Here is a 19,199-nt window from a genome sequence, read left to right as displayed (position 1 = left end):
AGCTGTACCTTTCTCAGTATTTGTCCATTTCTTCTAGGTTGTCCATTTTATTGGCATATAGTTGCTTGTAGTAGTCTCTTTATGATCCTTTGTATTTTTGTGTCTGTGTAACTTCTTTTATATTTCTAGTTTTATTGATTTAAACCCTCTCCTTTTTTGTCTTGATAAGTCTGGCTAAAGGTTAATCAGTTACTTCTGTCTTTTCAAAGGACAAGCTTTTAGTTTCATTGATCTTTTGTTTTCTTCTTCTCTATTTCTACTCTGATTTTTATGATTTCTTTCCTTCTACTGACTTTGGGTTTTGCTTATTCTTCTTTCTCCAGTTGCCTTGGTGTAGAGTTAGGTTGTTTGAGATTCTTATTTCCTGAGGTAATATTGTATTGAACTTCCCCAATATGTTTAGTAACATATTGTTTAGCCTCCATGTGTTTGTAATGTTTAGTTTTTTTCTTATGTGCATGCTAAGTCACTTCAGTCATGTCTGACTGTTTGCAACACTATGAACCATAGCCCACCAGGCTCCTCTGTCCATGGGATTCTCCAGGCAAGAATACTGGAGTGGGTTGCCATGATCCATTTCTAATCTCATACTGTTGTGGTTGGAAATGATACTTGATGTGATTTCAATCTTCTTAAATTTACCAAAGCTTGCCTTGTGACCCAGCATGTGATTTATCCTGGAGAATGGTCCATGTGCACCTGAGAAGCATGTGTATTCTGCTGTTTTCAGACAGAATGCTCTATAAACGTCATTTAGGTCCATTTGTCCTAATGCATCATTTAAGACCTGTGCTTCCTTATTGATTTTCAGCCTGGATGCTCTGTCCACTGATGTAAGTGGGGTATAAAAGTGCCCCACAATCATTGTGTTACTGTCAATCTTTAGATGTGGCTGTGGGCTCTGGAAAGCTTTAGGAAGCCCATCTATTGATGGATGGGGCTGTGATCCCACCCTGTTGGTTGTTTGGTCTGAAGTATTCCAGCACTGGAGTCTACAGACTGTTGGGTGAGGCCAGGTCTCCATACAAAAATGGCCACCCCTGGAGCACACACCAAGGAATATTCCTTAGGGCCTCCATCATCAAAGTCCTTGCCCTGCCAGTGGGCCCACACCTGATCCTTGGCTCCCCAAGAGACTCTGTAAGACTTGCTGGTAGATCTATGGGCTCCTATGGAGTCACTGCTTTGCCCTGGGTCCCAGTGCATATGAAAATTTATGTGGACTATCCCAGAGTAGAGTCTGTATTTCCTCAAGTCCTGCGGAGACCCTGCACTCAAGCCCTGCTGGCCTTCAAAGACAAATGCTCTGGGGCCTCCCCCTCTCAATGCCAGAACCCCAGAGCCTAATGTGGGACTCAAAACTTTCACTCCTATTGGAGAACTTCTGCAATGTATTTATTTTTCAGTTTGTGAGAAGCCCACCCAGCCAGTATGGGGTTTGATTATTAGTAATTGTGCTCCTTCTAGCATCTTGTGATATGTTTTCTTTGTCTTTGCATGTAGAATATTTTTTTCTGATAGATTCTACTCTTTTTGTGGATGCCTATTCAGCAGTTAGTTGTGATTTTGGTGTTTTTGTGAGAGCAGGTGAACTACATCATTCTATTCTGCCATCTTTTCTCCAATATCACTTACTGGCCCCACCTTCTAAGACCTTCATGTTGTGGGTTAGAACTTCAACATATGAATTGAAAAGTGAAAGTGAAGTCGCTCAGTCATGTCTGACTCTGCGACCCCATGGACTATACCTGCCAGGTTCCTCCATCCATGGGATTTTCCAGGCAAGATTACTGGAGTGGGTTGCCATTTTCTTCTCCAGGGGATCTTGCCAACCTAGGGATCGAACCCAGGTCTCCTGCATTGCAAGCAGAACTCTTTACCATCTGAGCCACAAGGGGGCTTCTATGAATTGGGCAGGAAGCAAATATTTGACCTTTGCATCATTTTTATTTAATACTTTTTTACCCAGATCTGTTTTTTTTTAACTCTATCCATATTGATAAATGTACATTTAAATCATTTCTATTAACTCCTATATAATGAGTTATAGTGTATATCTTGGAGAAGGAAATGGTAATCCACTCCAGTATTTCGTCTGGTAAATCCCCATGGACAGAGGAGCCTGGCAGGCTACAGTCAATGTGATTGCAAAGAATCAGACATGACCTAGTGACTAAACACCACCACCAATAAAACCTTGTTTTCTTTGGAATCTGAACTCTATAATTACAGTCACTAAAATCCACAATGGAGGAAATGTGGGTTCGATCTTTGAGTCCGGAAGATCTTCTGAAGAAGGAAATGGCAACCTACTCCAGTACTCTTGACTGGGAAAAAATTCCATGGAGATTGAAGTCTGGTGGGCTACAGTCCATGGGGTTGCAAAAAGTCAGACATGACTTAGCAACTAAACAACAAGTGTATATCTGTAATAATGATCTCTTGTCTATCATCTCAAGAAAGACTGAACTAAACATCATCCTACTTAGCCCTTTATGGATCCATTCCAGTTCTTCTGGAAGCAGAATTACTGGCTCATTGGGTGTGCATACACTTAATCCAACTAATTGATGCTGGATTGCTCTTCAAAATGGCTGAATTAGTGTGCACTCCCATCTGTAGTGCATGAGGATTCCTATGTCCCCTTATCTTTGTCAACACTTGGTAACATCTGGCTTTCTAATTACTGCCAGTGGAATAGGCATTAAAAGTGTATCTTATTCATAGTTTAATTTGCATTTTTCTATTGCATATATCAATTGTGCATCACTGCCATATACTTGTTAGCTTTTCAGACTTCTGTTTCTAAAAACTGCCAGTTCTTCGAATTTGAGTCAGTTCTAGTAAGGTGGATGAACCTAGAGCTACTTATACAGAGTGAAGTTACTCAGAAAGAGACAGACAAATATCATATATTAATACATATATATGGCATCTAGAAAATGGCATGGATAAACCTATTCACAGGGCAGGAATAGAGACTCATATATAAAGAATAGACTTATGGACACAGCAGGGGAAGGAGAAGGTGGGACAAAGTAAGAGAGTAGCATTGAAACACATACATTACCATGTGGAAAATAGATAGCTAATGGAAAGTTGCTAATGAGCAGGGAGCTAAGCCTGGTTCTCTGTGACAACATAGAGGGGTGGGTTGGGGTGGGAGATGGGAGGGAGGTTCAAGAGGGAGAGGACATATGTATATCTATGGCTGATTCATGTTGATATATGGCAGAAACCAACAAAACATTGTAAAGCAAGTGTCCTCCAATTAAAAATAAATACATTTTAAAAACTGTTCTTATTGTTTGCCTATTTTTCTATTATAGCTGTTTTATTAAATTATTAAAATCTTGCTTTGCAAGATTTTCTTATGTTTTGTACATGGGAACAGTTTTTTGTAGTAGACATTGCACTTATCCATTCCATTTTTTATTAATTTGAGCCATATTGTCCTTCAGAAAACAGAAGTCCATAATTTTAAAGTAATCATATTTACCAGTTTTGTCTGCCCATAAGTTTTTAAGAGAATTTATTTCCTTTTTAAGTCATAAAATTATTTTACCATATTTTCATTCTATTAAACTTATACTTTTACCTTTAACAGAAGGTTTTTAAATGCATCTTAAGTCCACCTTTGAATGTGATGTTAGGTAGGAACCTAGGTAGTGAGCTAGTTTTTTCAATGTAACTAACTAAACAATCTATGAAATATATGATTATTCAGCTCATGACAATTCTTAGCTCCTGAGTCTTACAGTAAAAGAAACACAATCCACCTCTTTAAACTCCTTTCCATCTCTTTGGAGTGATGACGGTAACACACATTAAGCTGAACAGCATGACATGATATAATTAAGGACTAAATTGTACACTGAGGACAACAAGTGCAGAAGAACTTCAAAGAAGAGGATCAACTAGGGTTCACATGGTCAAGAAAGGCTGTGTATTATTTTAGCCCTGTTTAAGTTAGATGGTGTCCCTTTCCTTTCACTCCCCATGAATTTACCTTTAGGAGAATTCCAGGAAGTGTTCAGGCCTCATCCAGAGCCACCCTGTGTATTGTTGCTAACTCCCAATGAATAAACCAGATTTTTCTCTCTGATCTATGTGAGTGCTAATTAGACAGCCAAGAAAGACAGGTTGTAGAACTTGTTCTTCCTCATATTTGGGGATTTACTGATTTGAATGGAAATGGAGATGCAAAACTGAAATGAGTTCATGCTCAGATTCTACTAAAATCCATTCCAGTTACTAGATAGCAGCAAGGACATATCTCATCTTTCATATTATTCTTCGGATAAGACTCCAGTAACCAGACACTATGATATTCCCAAATAAGTAGGTCTTTTTCATTATTATTATAAATTTGAATAGGATCACTGATTAAGGGAGCACTTCTTTTGAAGAAATATATTTCATAAATATTTTTAAAGTACAGCATCATTACAAATGTGAAAATGAAAAACTTGTAACATTCTAACAATAACATTAGTTAACATGTGTTGAATGCCAAGCTCTCAATTAGCTTAGCACCTTAACCACTGTATCTGTATTATTTTAGTTAATCCTCAAAAACAAACTTATTAAGTAAGTACAATTATTATCACAGTTTTATAGATGAGGAAATCAAGGTATCAAAGTTAATTTACCCAAGATCATTCAGCTAGTAAGCAATGTAGTTAGGATTTGACATTACATTTTCTTAATAAATTTTTGTCATCTGTAAGAATCATCTGCATGATTTTATTTCCTATCTACCATCCCACAAAACACCAGAAATCAAGTAATTATCCGTGTTATATTTTTCTCTTTCAATTACAGTTGACCCTTGAACAACATGGGTTTGAACTGCACAGGCCCACTTATATGCAGATTTTTAAAATAAATACATGCTATAGTGCTGCATGATTAGTGGTTGGTTGAATTCACAGATGCAGAACCAGGGATACAGAGGACCAACTATGAGCTATATGCATATTTTTGCCCTAACTATGTGACCACCATCTGAATTGACAATGGTACCGGTTAGAAACTTTCTTAGGGTTGTCTCCAAAAAAAAAAAAAAACAAATGACTCCTGTACCCAAAGTAGTTCTAAATTTTATCTTCTTTGTGCCCAGGAACACCAGAAACAGGGCCTAAAATGATTCTCAAACTATCCTTGAGATTATGTGTCTAGAGTTGCAGAGACAAAGAACTTGGAAACAGAAAGTGATGTAAGGAGATAATATAGTTTAAGAACACTCTATAAAGGATTTGAAGAACCAGTGAGAGACTTGGCTCACTGAAGCAGGATGCTCTCCTCTTGAGGAAAGGCAACCGGGTCAAAGTAAAAAATTTAGCAAAGGTATTAGGCTATCTAAAGTTTGGAGTTGCATAAGGTAATAGGAGTAAGAGGCCCAATCCCTGGTGTAGGGCTATGGTCCTCTTCTGAAAGGAGTGATTGAACTTGAAAGTCTAGAGAAGAAAATAAGCAGCGAGTATTTAAAAACAAGAACAACAACAACAACAAAAGCTCCGTGTTCAGAGGTTCAGAAAAATTGGATGAAGAATGTAACTGAATTCTTACTTGGGAGCTCAAACTCACATTCATTTTGTAATTGAAGATTAGGAATGACTAATAGAAGAAAAGTATATCACAACCTCTGCCTTCAGTGTGTTTAATTTGAATTCTGAAAGAAAAAAGGTAATTGTATATTTCATGTCTGATCTTCAATAAAACATTGCAAAGGAGGCATTGTTATTCACACTTTATGATAAGAGAATTAAGCTCCTGAAGCTAAAGTCCACAGTTTGTAAATCATGTAGGTGAGATTTGGAGGATATAGGTTAACTCTAACATGTGCTCTGTCCACTACATTTTTCTACTTGTCAGGAAGGGACTCAACTATAATAGAAAGTTCAATTCTACATCAGTTCTTCTCCCATTTAATTTTTAAATCCATATATATTATAAATCTATGTGTTGGATTAGATCACTTTTACTCAGCCAACACATTGGGATAACATTACTAATTATATAAAGATGTCTTCATCTTCAGTTTCTTCATTTTCTTGTATCAATTTTTTCAGCTTTATTAAGATATAATTGACATATAACATTGTGTAAGTTTAAGGTGTGAAATTTGATGATATGATACACTTACATTGCAAAATGATTACCACTGTAACATCTCCATCATATCACATAGTTATTTCCTTTTTTGGGTGAGAACATTTAAGATCTACTCTCTTAGCAGCTTTAGGATATATAACACAATGTTGTTAAGTATGATCACTACAATGTACATGAGATTCCAGAGCATATTCATTTTATAACCAGAAGCTTTCAATATTTCCATATTTTCCCCATCCTCTAGCCTTGGTAACTACCGTTCTGCTACCTGTTTCTATGAGTTCAACTTTTTAGATTCCACATGTAAGTAACATAGTAAAGTATTTGTCTTTGTTTATTTCACATAGCGTAATGCCCTTAAAATCCATCCATGTTGTCATAAATGGCAGAATTTCATTCTTTCTCATGGCTATAGAATGTACAGCTAACCTTTGAACAATGCAGGATTGATTTGCAAGGGCCCACTTATATGTAGATTTTTTTTCATTAGTAAATTCAGTAGGATTCCATGATTCAACCATAGTTGATGGAATCCATAGATGCAGAGCCATGAGTAGAAAGAAAACATTTATATGGGAACTGTGGATATGTAGGGTGAACTATTTGTTTTATGGGGACTTTCAATTGCATAGAGGTTCAGCATCCCTAGCCTCAACATTTTTCAAGGGTCAACTATATCTTTAACCATTTATTTTTTCATGAACAGTTAGGCTGTTTCCATATCTTAGCTATTGTAAATAATGCTGTGAGGAACATGGGAGTGCAAATATCTCTTTGAGATCCTGTTTTAATTTCCTTTGAATGTATATCCAGAAGTCGATCCAACCAGTCCATCCTAAAGGAGATCAGTCCTGAGTGTTCATTGGAAGGACTGATGTTGAAGCTGAAACTCCAATACTTTGGCCACCTGATGTGAAGAGGTGACTCATTGGAAAAGACCCGGATGCTAGGAAAGATTGAAGGCAGAAGGAGAAGGGGACGACAGAGGATGAGATGGTTGGATGGCATCTCCAACTCAGTGGACATGAGTTTGGGTAAACTCCAGGAGTTGGTGATGGACAGGGAGGCCTGGTATGCTGTGGTCCATGGGGTTGCAGAGTCAGACATGACTGAGCAACTGAACTGAACTGAACTGAGGATTGCTGGCGCATATGGTAGTTTATTTTTAATTTTTTGAGGAATGTCCATGCTTTTTTCCAGAGTGGCTATATCAATTTACATTCCCAAAAAGAGTGTGCAAGGGTTCCTTTCACCAAAGTCTTGCAGTTTTAGTGTTAAGATCTTTCACCTCTTCGGTTAAATTTATCCCACGGTATTTTATTGTTTTTGATGCTATTATGAATGAGACTGTTATATTTATTCTACAGATATTTTGTTGTTAGTGTATAGAAACAAAACTGATTTCTATATGTGAATTCTATATGTTTTATTTCTCCATTGATATGTATGCAACTTTGTGGAATTCACTGACCAGTTCCAATAGCTTCTCAGTGGCATCTTTAAGATTTTCTATGTAAAATTATATTATCTGCAAATAAGGCAATTCTACTTCTTCTTTTCTGGTTTTGATGCTTTTGTTATTTTTCTTGCCTGTTTCCTCTGGCTAGAACTCCTAGTACCACAGTGAATAGGAGTAGCAAGAATGGGCACCATTCTTGTCTAGCTCTTGATCATAGAAGGAAAGTTTTCAGTCTTTTATGGTTGAGTTTGGTGTAAGCTGAGCCTTTGTCATATATGGCCTTTATTGTGTTATGTTCCTTCTACATGTGGTTTGTTTAGTGTTTTTATCTTAAAAGAACCTTTTTTTTTTTCAAATGCTTTTTCTGCATCTACTGAGATGATCATATGATTTTCACCTTTCATCCTATTGATGTGTTGTGTCACATTTGTTGTTTTGCATATGTTGAACCAACCTTGCATCCCAAAGATTGTTGTTGTTAAGTCACTAAATCATGTCCAACTCTTTGTGACCCCATGGACTACAGTATGCCAGGCTTTCCTGTCTCTCACCATTTCCTAGAATTCATCCAAGTTCCTGTCCATTGACTAGATGATGCTATGCAACCATCTCATCCTCTGCCACCCTCTTCTCCTTTTGCTTTCAATCTTTCCTAGCATCAGGGTCTTTTCCAATGAATTGGTTGTTCGCATCAGGTGGCCAAAGTACTAGAGCTTCAGCCTCACCATCAGTCCTTCCAATCAGTATTCAGGGTTGCTTTCCCTTAGGATTGACTGTTTAATCAATTTTTCTCAGAGATAAGTCTCACTTAAGTATGGTGTATTATCCTCCCAATATGCTGTTGAATTTTGTTTAATACATCATTGAGAATTTTTGCACCAGGAATATTTGTAGTTTTCTTTTCTCATAGTATCCTTACTGGCTTTGATACCAAGGTAAGGCTGGCCACTCAATTTGAGTTTGGGAGAGTTCCTTCTTCTCTGATTTTTTGGAAGAGTTTGAGAAGGCATGTCATCAATTCTTATTTAAATGATTGGTAAAATTCACCAGTGAAACCATCAGGTCCTGGACTTTTCCTTTTGAGAAAAAGGCTTTTCCTTTTTTATTACTGCTTTATCTCCTTACTCATCATTGGTCTCAGATTTTTTATTTCTTCATGATTCAGTCTTCACTGTATTTTTCGAGGAATGTATCCATTTCTTCTAGATTATCCAATTTGCTGGTGTATAACTGTTCACAGTGGAAAATTATTAAAGAGATGGGAATACCAGACCACTTGACCTGCCTCCTGAGAAATCTGTATGCAGGTCAAGAAGCAACAGTTAGAACTGGACGTGGACCAGCAGACTGGTTCCAAATAGGAAAAGGAGTATGTCAAGGCTGTATATTGTCACCTTGCTTATTTAACTTGATACAGAGTACATCATACGAAATGCCAGGCTGGATGAAGCACAAGCTGGAATCAAGATTACTGGGAGAAATATCAATAACCTCAGTTATGCAGATGACACCACCGTTATGGCAGAAAGTGAAGAAGAACTAAATAGACTCTTGATGAAAGTGAAAGAGGAGAGTGAAAAGTTAGCTTAAAGCTCAACATTCAGAAAACGAAGATCATGGCATCCAGTCAAATCACTTCATGGCAAATAGATGGGGTAAAAATGGAAACAGTGACAGACTTTATTTTGGGGGGCTCCAAAATCACTGCAGATGGTGACTTCAGCCATGAAATTAAAAGACGCTTGCCCCTCAGAAGAAAAGCCATGACCAACCTAGATAGCATATTACAAAGCAGAGACATTACTTTGCCAACAAAGGTCCATCTAGTCAAAAGGCTTTAGTAGTCATGTATGGATGTGAGAATTGGACTATAAAGAAAGCTGAGCACTGAAGAATTGATGCTTTTGAACTGTGGTTTCAGGGAAGACTCCTGAGAGTCCCTTGGACTGCAAGGAGATCCAACCATTCCATCCTAAAGGAAATCAGTCCTGAATATTCATTGGAAGGACTGATGCTGAATCTGAAACTCCAATACTTTGGCCACCTGATGCAAAGAACTGACTCACTGGAAAAGACCCTGATGCTGGGAAAGATTGAAGGTGGGAGGAGAAGGGGATGACAGTGGATGAGATGGTTGCATGGCATCACCGGCTCACTAGACATCAGTTTGAGTAAGCTCCAGGAGTTGGTGATGGACAAGGAAGGCTGGTGTGCTGCAGTCTATGGAGTCACAAAGAGTCGGACACAACTGAATGGCTGAACTGAACTGAACTGTTCACAGTAGTCTTTATGATCCTTTGTACTTCTGTGTTATAACATCTACTCTTTCATTTTTTATTTGAGCCTTCTCTCTTTTAGATATTATCACTAAAGCTTTTCAATTTATTTATCCTTTCAAAAACACAGCTTAGTTCTGCTGATCTTTTCTATTGTTTTTATGATCTTTATTTTATTTATTTCTGTTCTGATTTTTGATACTTCTTTCCTTCTGCTATCCTTGGGATTAGTTTGTTCTTTTTCTAGTTCCTTGAGGGCTAAAGAGACCAAGAGACCAATAAGTCTCTAAAATCCTGTGAGCACCACCTGTGCTCAAGTTGGTCATGTTCCATACAGGCTTAAGATAGTCATTCACAAGTCTTAAATCTTGGATTTTGAAAAAGACTGGATTTTATATAGATAGCTTAGCAACCTTAAAGGATTTCAATAAGGACTATCAAGACTATCATCCTTATTTTTAAAGGGCAAAGAATGTAGACTGCCTTTGGAGAGGGGTAATCATTACACATTGCTTGTACACGTCAGGAATCAAATTATTGAAAAAGTCAACTAGGAGAAAAAATTCTCCTCAAATATTTATGGGCAGTTATATTTTTTCTCTAGGAGTATTGATCTCAACCTGGCTAAATCTCATTAAAAATGCTAGTAAAAACTTCTTGGTAAATAAATGCAAGCAATATTGTTGTTTAGTTGCTAGGTCGTCTCTGACTCTTTTGTGACCCCATGGACTGTAGCCCACCAGGCTCCTCTGCCCATGGAATTTTCCAGGGAAGAATACTGGAGTGGGTTGCCATTTCCTTCTCCAGAGGATCTTTCCAACCCAAGGATTGAACCCGCAATTGAATCTACAGATTCACCTGCTTTGCAGGCAGATTCTTACCACTGAGCCACCAGGTTTGATCCAAATGCAAGGTAAATGCAAGGCTTTCTAATGAATTTTCACTTTCTTTTATTAATCCATTCAAAAAACCATGCTACATTCCTACATATTGTAGAGTATGAAAAGACTGATTGTCCCTATCCATAAAGAGTTTGCAGTTTAGTAGAGGTCTTTCCTTGTGGCTCAGCTGGTAAAGAATTTGCCTGCAAGCAGGAGACCTGGGTTTGATCCCTGGGTTGGGAAAATCTCCTGGATAAGGGAAAGCCTACCCACTCCAGTATTCTGGCCTGGAGAATTTCATGCACAGTATAGTCCATGAGGTTGAAAGAGTTGGACACGACTGAGCGATTTTCACCTTCAGAGGAGATAATGTATTTGCGTAAGCAACTATATTAAAAGATATAAGAGGGATAAGAATAATTAAGAGAGAAAAAGGAAAGATTACTTTGAGGTTTAAGGAATTAACCCAAAGCAGGTCTTATCTGAAATAGACCTTGAAGGAGATTCAGAAAAGCAGAGCTAGCAGGATGAGAGAGAGAGCCACAGACCAAAGGAATAGTCTGAGAAAGGCAAGCATACAATGAAGCAAGAGCCATGACTGAGAACAGTGCTCCCAAGCATGAAAGATAATGGTGGTGCTGATGGGTGGCAGGGGGGATCAGTGGCAGATGGTGAAAGCATCTAAAATGAAAGACAGGCTACATGTGTGAACAGAGTTAGTTTGGGAATGAGAGCTCAATGGCTGGGTGTGTCTATTTGTTTGAGTTGAAAGACTCTCCCTAACTCTTTCATTAAACACACAACTAAACTTCAATTGCCCTCTTATAACTTAATCTCAGTTCAATTTCCAGTATTTCAAAATCATCATATATAAACAGGTACTTCCCTGAAAGAGGGTCTTTTGTTCAATATTAGGAGACTAACTCCAATCACAAAACTCTGCAAATGCCCCCAAAAGTGAGAAAGATAGATTTATAAATCACTAAATCTATTAAGTTATGCAAATAATAAATTTATAACAAGTTGGCACACAGCTTTAAAAAAAGTGTCCTTTGAAACTTCTGAGAATTCAGAATTAGAATGCTAAAGTGTTGGCAGATTATTTGATGAAAGAGGCCTTAATCTGCCAGGGAAACGTTTTTAGGGGATCTTTAGAAAGCAGGTTCATATATAAACTCTATTCAGTAATAAAGTTTACATTCATGTTTTCTCTGATTTCCCCTGTTTTAAATTCCTTTGGCGTAGGAACTTCTTAGCCAGTCTCTGTGCCCCAGTATTTCTCAAACTGTTTTCCTGGCTACATGGATCACCTTAAGATTTTGGGCTTCACACCAGACCAGGCTATATGGATCACATAAAATTCTGGGCTTCACCCCAGACCCAACCAATGAGACTTTACAGGGACAGGTCCTGGAATTTGAACTATAGAGAAGAAACTTTTATATTTCTGTGATTACAAAAGTTACTTCTACCTAGATTCTTCCTGTGTTATTCTTTTATCGCTTGCCTTCCCAGACACCTGAACTATTCAAAGATGGAATGGATGCTGGGGATGGATATTCTTCTCAGTAGGCGCTTTGCCAGATGAATGATGTCATCTGGAGTCAAAAACTTAATCCAATACTTTTACCAACAAGTCACAAACAGCCAAGGGATCTACTGTGGGTAGAATTTCAGAGGATAACTACAAACCAGACTTCTTTAAATGCCTAAAGAAATTTACTTTTATTCCTTTTAATATTGGTCAATTTTCTCCCCTTTGTTTTTGGTTAGCCTTTTCTTTTCTTTTGTATTTCCCCCAGATATTGAGTAACAGACTGGCTCTGAGTACCATAAGTGAAATTATTAAAATAATATCGTTCTTACAAAAACATAGCTTACCAAACAAGTTCATTTCTAACATATGAACCCCACATTTCTTCAGCCTATTTAAACTTTTCTTATTTAAAGTCAAATAAGTGTATATTCTGGATACAAGCAATTTCTCTGTTTTCTAAATACTGCCTTGGATGGAAAGTGTAAAATATATATTACCAAATATATCTTTACCAGTTTTATACTTTAAGTCAATCAACTGTTTATGTTATAACTTATTGTCATATGTTCTTTGATAGAAATTGAAGTAAAATGTACATTATATGTAACAAGGAGGTTGTGTGATTGATAAGAGATGAATGTAAAGACAGAAACCTACATTTAAATCCCAGTTTATTAATCCACATGATGGTAGGGAAATTCACACAATGTCTCCATGTGTCAGTTCTGTCTTCAAATGAAATAAGAATCAAAAAATTTCTTATTTCATAGTTATTATAAGGAGTAAAGAGTTGGCTTAAAGCTCAACATTCAGAAAACTAAGATCATGGCATCTGGTCCCATCGCTTCATGGGAAATAGATGGGGAAACAGTGGAAACAGTGTCAGACTTTATTTTTGGGGGCTCCAAAATCACTGTAGATGGTGACTGCAGCCATGAAATTAAAAGACGCTTACTCCTTGGAAGGAAAGTTATGACCAATATAGATAGCATATTCAAAAGCAGAGACATTACTTTGCCAACAAAGGTCTGTCTAGTCAAGGCTATGGTTTTTCCAGTGGTCATGTATGGTTGCGCGAGTTGGACTGGGAAGAAAGCTGAGCGCCGAAGAATTGATGCTTTTGAACTGTGGTGTTGGAGAAGACTCTTGAGAGTCCCTTGGACTGCAAGGAGATCCAACCAGTCCATTTTAAAGGAGATCAGTCCTGGGTGTTCTTTGGAAGGAATGATGCTAAAGCTGAAACTCCAGTACTTTGGCCACCTCATGCAAAGAGTTGACTCATTGGAAAAGACTCTGATGCTGGGAGGGATTGGGGGCAGGAGGAGAAGGGGACAACAGAGGATGAGATGGCTGGATGGCATCACCGACTCGATGGATGTGAGTCTGAGTGAACTCCGGGAGTTGGTGATGGACAAGGAGGCCTGGCATGCTGCAACTCATGGGGTCCCAAAGAGTCAGACACGACTGAGTGACTGAACTGAACTGAACTGAACTGACTGAAGGGAGATCATGTATATTTTGTTTCCTAATTAAGCTTTTTATGAATGCCTGATAGTGCTAAGAAAGTCATAACTTGTTCCTTGATCTCTGAAACAGTCTTTTTATTTTCATTAAGAGTTAAACTTTCCCTGTCTCCTCCTTAAGGATTTAGGATGTAGTTTTTTCACATTTGGCTCATCAATCAAATATGAAAATCAGTGCCTGGATTCAGATGACACTGGTCACTAGGGGATACTGCAAGCCAAAATCTACATGTGATAAGTCACAGCATCATGGTGCCTTGTTGCTGTTGTTCAGGAGCTAAGTAGTGCCCTATTGTTTGTAACTCTGTGGACTGTAGCACACCATGCTCCTCTGTCCTCCACCAACTCCTAGAGTTTGCTGAAATTTATGTCCACTGAGTCATCGATAGATCTAACCACTTCATCCTCTGCCGCCCCTTTCTTTTGCCTTCAATCTTGCCCAGCATCAGGGTCTTTTTCAATGACTTGGTGCTCCATATCAAGTAGCCAAAGTATTGGATCTTCAGTTTCATCATTAGTCCTTCCAATGAATATTCAAGGTTGATTTCCTTTAGGATTGTCTGGTTTGATCTCTGCAGTCCAAGGGACTCTCAAAAGTCTCCTGCAGCACCACCATTCAAAAGCATCAATTCTTTGGTGCTCAACCTTCATATGAACCAACTCTAACATCTGTTCATGACTACTAGAAAAATCATAGGTTTCACTGTATGGATCTTTGTCAGCAAAGTGATGTCGCTGCTTTTTAATATGCTGTCTGCGTTTGTCATGGCTTATCTTCCAAGGAGCAAACATCTTTTAATTTCATGGCTTCAGTCACAGTCTGCAGTGATTTTGGAGCCCAAGAAAATAAAATCTGTCACTGCTTCCATTTTTTTCCCTTCTATTTTCCATGAAAGTGATGGAACTGGATGCAATGATCTTAGGTTTTTGAATGTTGAGTTTTAAGGGACCTTTTTCACTCTCCTCTTTCACTCTCATCAAGAGGCTCTTTAGTTCCTCTTCATTTTCTGCCATCAGAGTGGTGTCACCTGCATATCTGAAAGTGAACATGAAAGTGAAGTTGCACAGTCGTGTCCAGCTCTTTGTGACCCCATGGACTGTAGCCAACCAGGCTCCTCCATCCATGGGATTTTCCAGACAAGAATACTGAAGTGGGTTGCCATTTCCTTCTCCAAGGTTGCTGATATTTCTCCCAACAATCTTGATTCCAGCTTTTGAATCCTCTAGCCTGGCATTTTGCATAATGTACTCTGCATATAAGTTAGATAAGCAGGGTGACAATATTCAGCCTTGACATACTCCTTTCCCAATTTTAACCAGATAGTTGTTCCATGTCCAGTTCTAATATGGTGCCTCAGCAGGTGATTAAAATTCTGCTCAAATAGACCCAAAACAGTAGTTTTCATTCTATTTCCCTGTTGACATAAACTGAGTAACACAACTTTGACCTAAACCTGCAAGACCACCTTACTCTTTCTTCCCCCCTTGCCCACTCTAGGGCTCATAGTCAACAACAATTAAAAGATCATTGCCTTTCCTAAATCTCTAATACTTCTTCCCTGTACTCACATCCAAAGACCTGCAAAGAAATCTGAGACCTGCAATGCCAGGATGGGGGTTAACCTGATCCACCAACAGGCTACTACCAAAATGTACCCAGCATTTTATATGTGTTTAATCTTTACAATCATATGAGTTAGCATATTAACATCTTTGTTTTAGATGTTAGGATACTGAGGCTCAAATTGGCTCAGTAACTTTCCCACAGTTGCCCAGTTCATGAGTAGCAGAAAAGGTTGGCTTCAAACCCAGTACTAAGCCAGGATTCTCTCCACCACCTCTCCAGGACTCCCTCGATATCCCATCTCTGCTATGCATCTTTCTGCTTCACTTTCTATGGAATTTTAGGAACATAATGTCTACCCCAAACACCTGCATCAACATATTCGAGTCATCTGGGAGATTTTTACAACTACAAATGCCTAGGTTTCCTCAGGGTCATTTATAACCAAAACTCTGGCAGAGGCACTCCAGCATCTTTAAGTCTTTTTTCTTTTTTCTGCAAATGATTCTGTTGCACTGTTAGATTTGAGAACCAGTGGTTTAAATAATGATATTACTCATGTTAAGCATTTTTATTTTGCTTTAACATTTAATCAGTGGTATGTTCTTATTATAAAATATCTTATTAACACATAGTTTCTCTTTATTGTCATAACAGGTGGATGAGACATTTATAGATTCGGCCTTGAACAAGCATTATATCAAGAACCAAGTAGTGAAACTGACGTACGTATGCTTGGGCAAAGGTGACTTCACAGTCTAGAGTGACCAAAAGCACGAGAGACAGGAACCTTTATACACTGTTGCCTCTACGAGACTGGCTTTTGGCCAGGATTTCTTATTAATGTGATTGCAACAACATTTACCAACATTTTGTAAATGCAAAAACTGAGACTTTGGGAGGTTATGTGAAATGTTCAAAATTCCTCAAGTGACAGAACAGGATTCAAATCCCATTAAGTGATGGTAAGGCCTGAGACTACCAGAAACCAGGGCCTTGAGAAAACCCAGCAGCATGTCACTGCATGCACCAAATGGTATTCTTTCAATACATATGTCATTTCAAAAATATTAAGGAGCCAAAGTTGACTACAAAATGAGGTCACAAGTCTTTCCTGTATTGAACCCCTAGTGACAGGAGGCATGCCCAAACATAAAGAAATAAATTTGAAATAAATGTTGAAATAAATTTCCATTTGTAGAGATGGAGGAAGAGACTCATATAGTCTGAGAAATTACTCAAAGGTTTCAGTTGTCTTATTTGGAAAGTTCATAGCAGAACATGTATGTAACAGATACAAACATATGGGCCTGTGTGACTCATCTTCTTAAAAAAAAATGAGAATACCCAGATGGATATATTTGAAGGAAATAATAATCAGTTTTCTTACCAATAGGCTAATGCCCTATTGGCAGAATGACTCCAAGTTTCTTACACCTTTACCGAGTAACTAGTGACCTCCAGAAGGATTTTACAATATAAATTTGATACATTTTATAATATCTAGGAGAGGAAAAGCATGTTTTTGCTGAAACTTTCTAGATTTCACACCCTCCATTTTCAAATTCTGACTTGCCATAATATCGTAGCAAAATTATCATAGCCTTATGCACTCTTTTGAATGTGTAGTCATTATCATTTTGTAAGTTTTTGTGTGGGTGCATTCCACCTAGTAAACAATGTTTTCCCTCTGATTTAAGAAGAGGGAATATTTGCCAATTTGACATAAAATTCTGATTGTTTATATCTTCACATTCCAGAGCCTAAATGAACCACAGTATATAAAATCCCTTCAAATTGATACCATTTCCTCTTTTTTAAAGTCAAGGGATTCAGGAAAATAGGGCTTTCATGCTTTTATAGCTTACATCTTTTGAAGTGTAAAAATAAGAGATGTGGCAGATCAACATATAGGTTTCCATTTTTTAAAAGACCTTTAACTGTTTGATTTTCATATGTTAAGTATATTTGGAAATTCAGCCCCTCAAGTGAAGGGGCTTAAATGTGTTTATATGGAAAAAGTTCAAGGATTTGGGTATACTTAATTTGGAGAATACTCAGAGACCAAGAATATCACTGTCTTCAAATATTACACGTGGAAGAGAGAACTGATGTTTTATGTATGTCCCAACTGGTAGGCATAAGCCTATGAAATGGAAGGTTTAGGGAGATATGTTCAACTCCAAGTGAAGAACTCTCTTAAAATCAAAGCTGACCAAACAGAAATAGCCTCTTTATGGAAGTAAATTTCTCATTATTTTAATTACTTGCTGGGATGAGATGACCACTTATCATGGAAGCTTAGAGCTGATGAAGGTATCACATGAGTGATAGATCAAAGACACCACTGAATTTTTTCCAATATTCAGGGTTTATGATTTTGCTGACAACATTTTAGTGTCTGAGTCTTATACAAATGCTATAACAAGCCTTCAAATTAATGGCAAAATTCACTTAAAGCAAAAAGAGAACATGAAGAGAGAATATATGAAACAATCTTGAGTCAGAGTGACATAAATGAGTAGCAATGTGAGATAATCAGCTGCTGACACTTTCAATTGAGGCATAATTCAAGCGAATAAAATACAAAAAAAAAAAGAGTGTAGGATAATACTGGATGTATTCTTTGAACAAGTACCTTTCTATTCTGTGTCACAGTCCAGAGGAAGATGGGACGACAGTAGATGTCATTATGGTGTTCCAGTTCCCCTCTGCTGAGTCAAGTGCAGTGAGAAATAGGAAAATCCGCAGCATCTTAGATGAGAAGATAAGGAACACCAGAGCCTTGTTAATAAACACCTCATCAGTTGAAGTTAATGGTAAGTAGGTACCTTTCACGGAGAAGGCAATGGCACCCCACTCCAGTACTCTTGCCTGGAAAATCCCATGGATGGAGGGGCCTGGTGGGCTGCAGTCCATGGGGTCGCTAGAGATGGACATGACTGAGCGACTTCACTTTCACTTCTCACTTTCATGCACTGGAGAAGGAAATGGCAACCCACTCCAGTGTTCTTGCCTGGAGAATCCCAGGGAGGGGGGAGCCTGGTGGCTACCATCTATGGGGTCGCACAGAGTCGGACACGACTGAAGCGACTTAGCAGGTACCTTTCTACGTGATGTGAAGTTCTCTATTAAGTCCATTTTATGTCTAATCATAAATTTATTTACTATTATTTCCATTCCAAATAATAGCTAGAATTCAGATGAAAAAAATTCAAGTTAAAAAAGTGACTTTTAAAGGTTTTATTATTCTCTGATAAAAGCATATCTGAAATTAGTCAAGTGGCTTTTCCTGTAAGTAATTGACTGGCACTCATCCTGAAATAAAAGCAAACCTTTACCACTAACAGAGTTCATCTGATCCAGCCACTGCCTCCATGACTAGCAATTGAAACCAAGTGTTGAGCAATGGCTGTTTTTCTGTTTCAGAAACATAAACCCAGTTGCTGCCCTTTAAAAATAAGAATAGTTTCTGTGAATAGTGAAATTGTGAAGTTTGTGTTAACTTTTTTCCTGTGGGCATTTGGGAAAATGGTAAACTAACTTTGGGGCCATTAAAGCCATCTTACAAGTAATGATTAAAAAAAAATCACAAAACTAGAAATCATAGGAACCATTTTATCATCATTGCTTCTTTAAAAGAAGTAAATTTTACCGAGGCCCTTCTCTATGCCTTTTACATGCAGCATTTAACAACTTTATTCTTATGAATTAGGCAAATTCATCTTTAGAGATGTGAGAGAGGGGCTTTAGACCTTCCATCTATAGTAAAAGGACTCTGGTAACTAAAAAGGGTCAAGATTTAGTTAAGGACTCCAGTAATTAAAAAGGGCAGAGATTCA

At 37.9% G+C, this 19,199-nt stretch overlaps 1 protein-coding gene across 3 annotated transcripts in view; it reads left to right on the top strand.

The window, feature by feature from the left end:
- TMPRSS11A (transmembrane serine protease 11A) overlaps nt 1–19,199 on the top strand; it is a 46,874-nt gene that overhangs the window by 10,750 nt on the left and 16,925 nt on the right. For 2 of the 3 annotated variants that reach the window (XR_008717179.1, XR_008717178.1), the window contains exons 4-6: nt 6,362–6,420; nt 16,015–16,082; nt 18,016–18,176. Coding sequence is in view for 1 of the 3 variants with exons in the window: in XM_055588701.1 (XP_055444676.1) it covers nt 16,015–16,082; nt 18,016–18,176 (229 nt within the window). In the remaining 2 variants the exon portion in view is untranslated. The remainder of the gene's footprint in view (nt 1–6,361; nt 6,421–16,014; nt 16,083–18,015; nt 18,177–19,199) is intronic. The other variant, XM_055588701.1, reaches the window with a different exon arrangement.

Source organism: Bubalus kerabau, chromosome 7 (assembly GCF_029407905.1).
Source record: "Bubalus kerabau isolate K-KA32 ecotype Philippines breed swamp buffalo chromosome 7, PCC_UOA_SB_1v2, whole genome shotgun sequence".
In the NCBI taxonomy this organism is placed as follows: Eukaryota; Metazoa; Chordata; class Mammalia; order Artiodactyla; family Bovidae; genus Bubalus; species Bubalus kerabau.
This window is presented reverse-complemented; position numbering and strand designations above follow the sequence as displayed.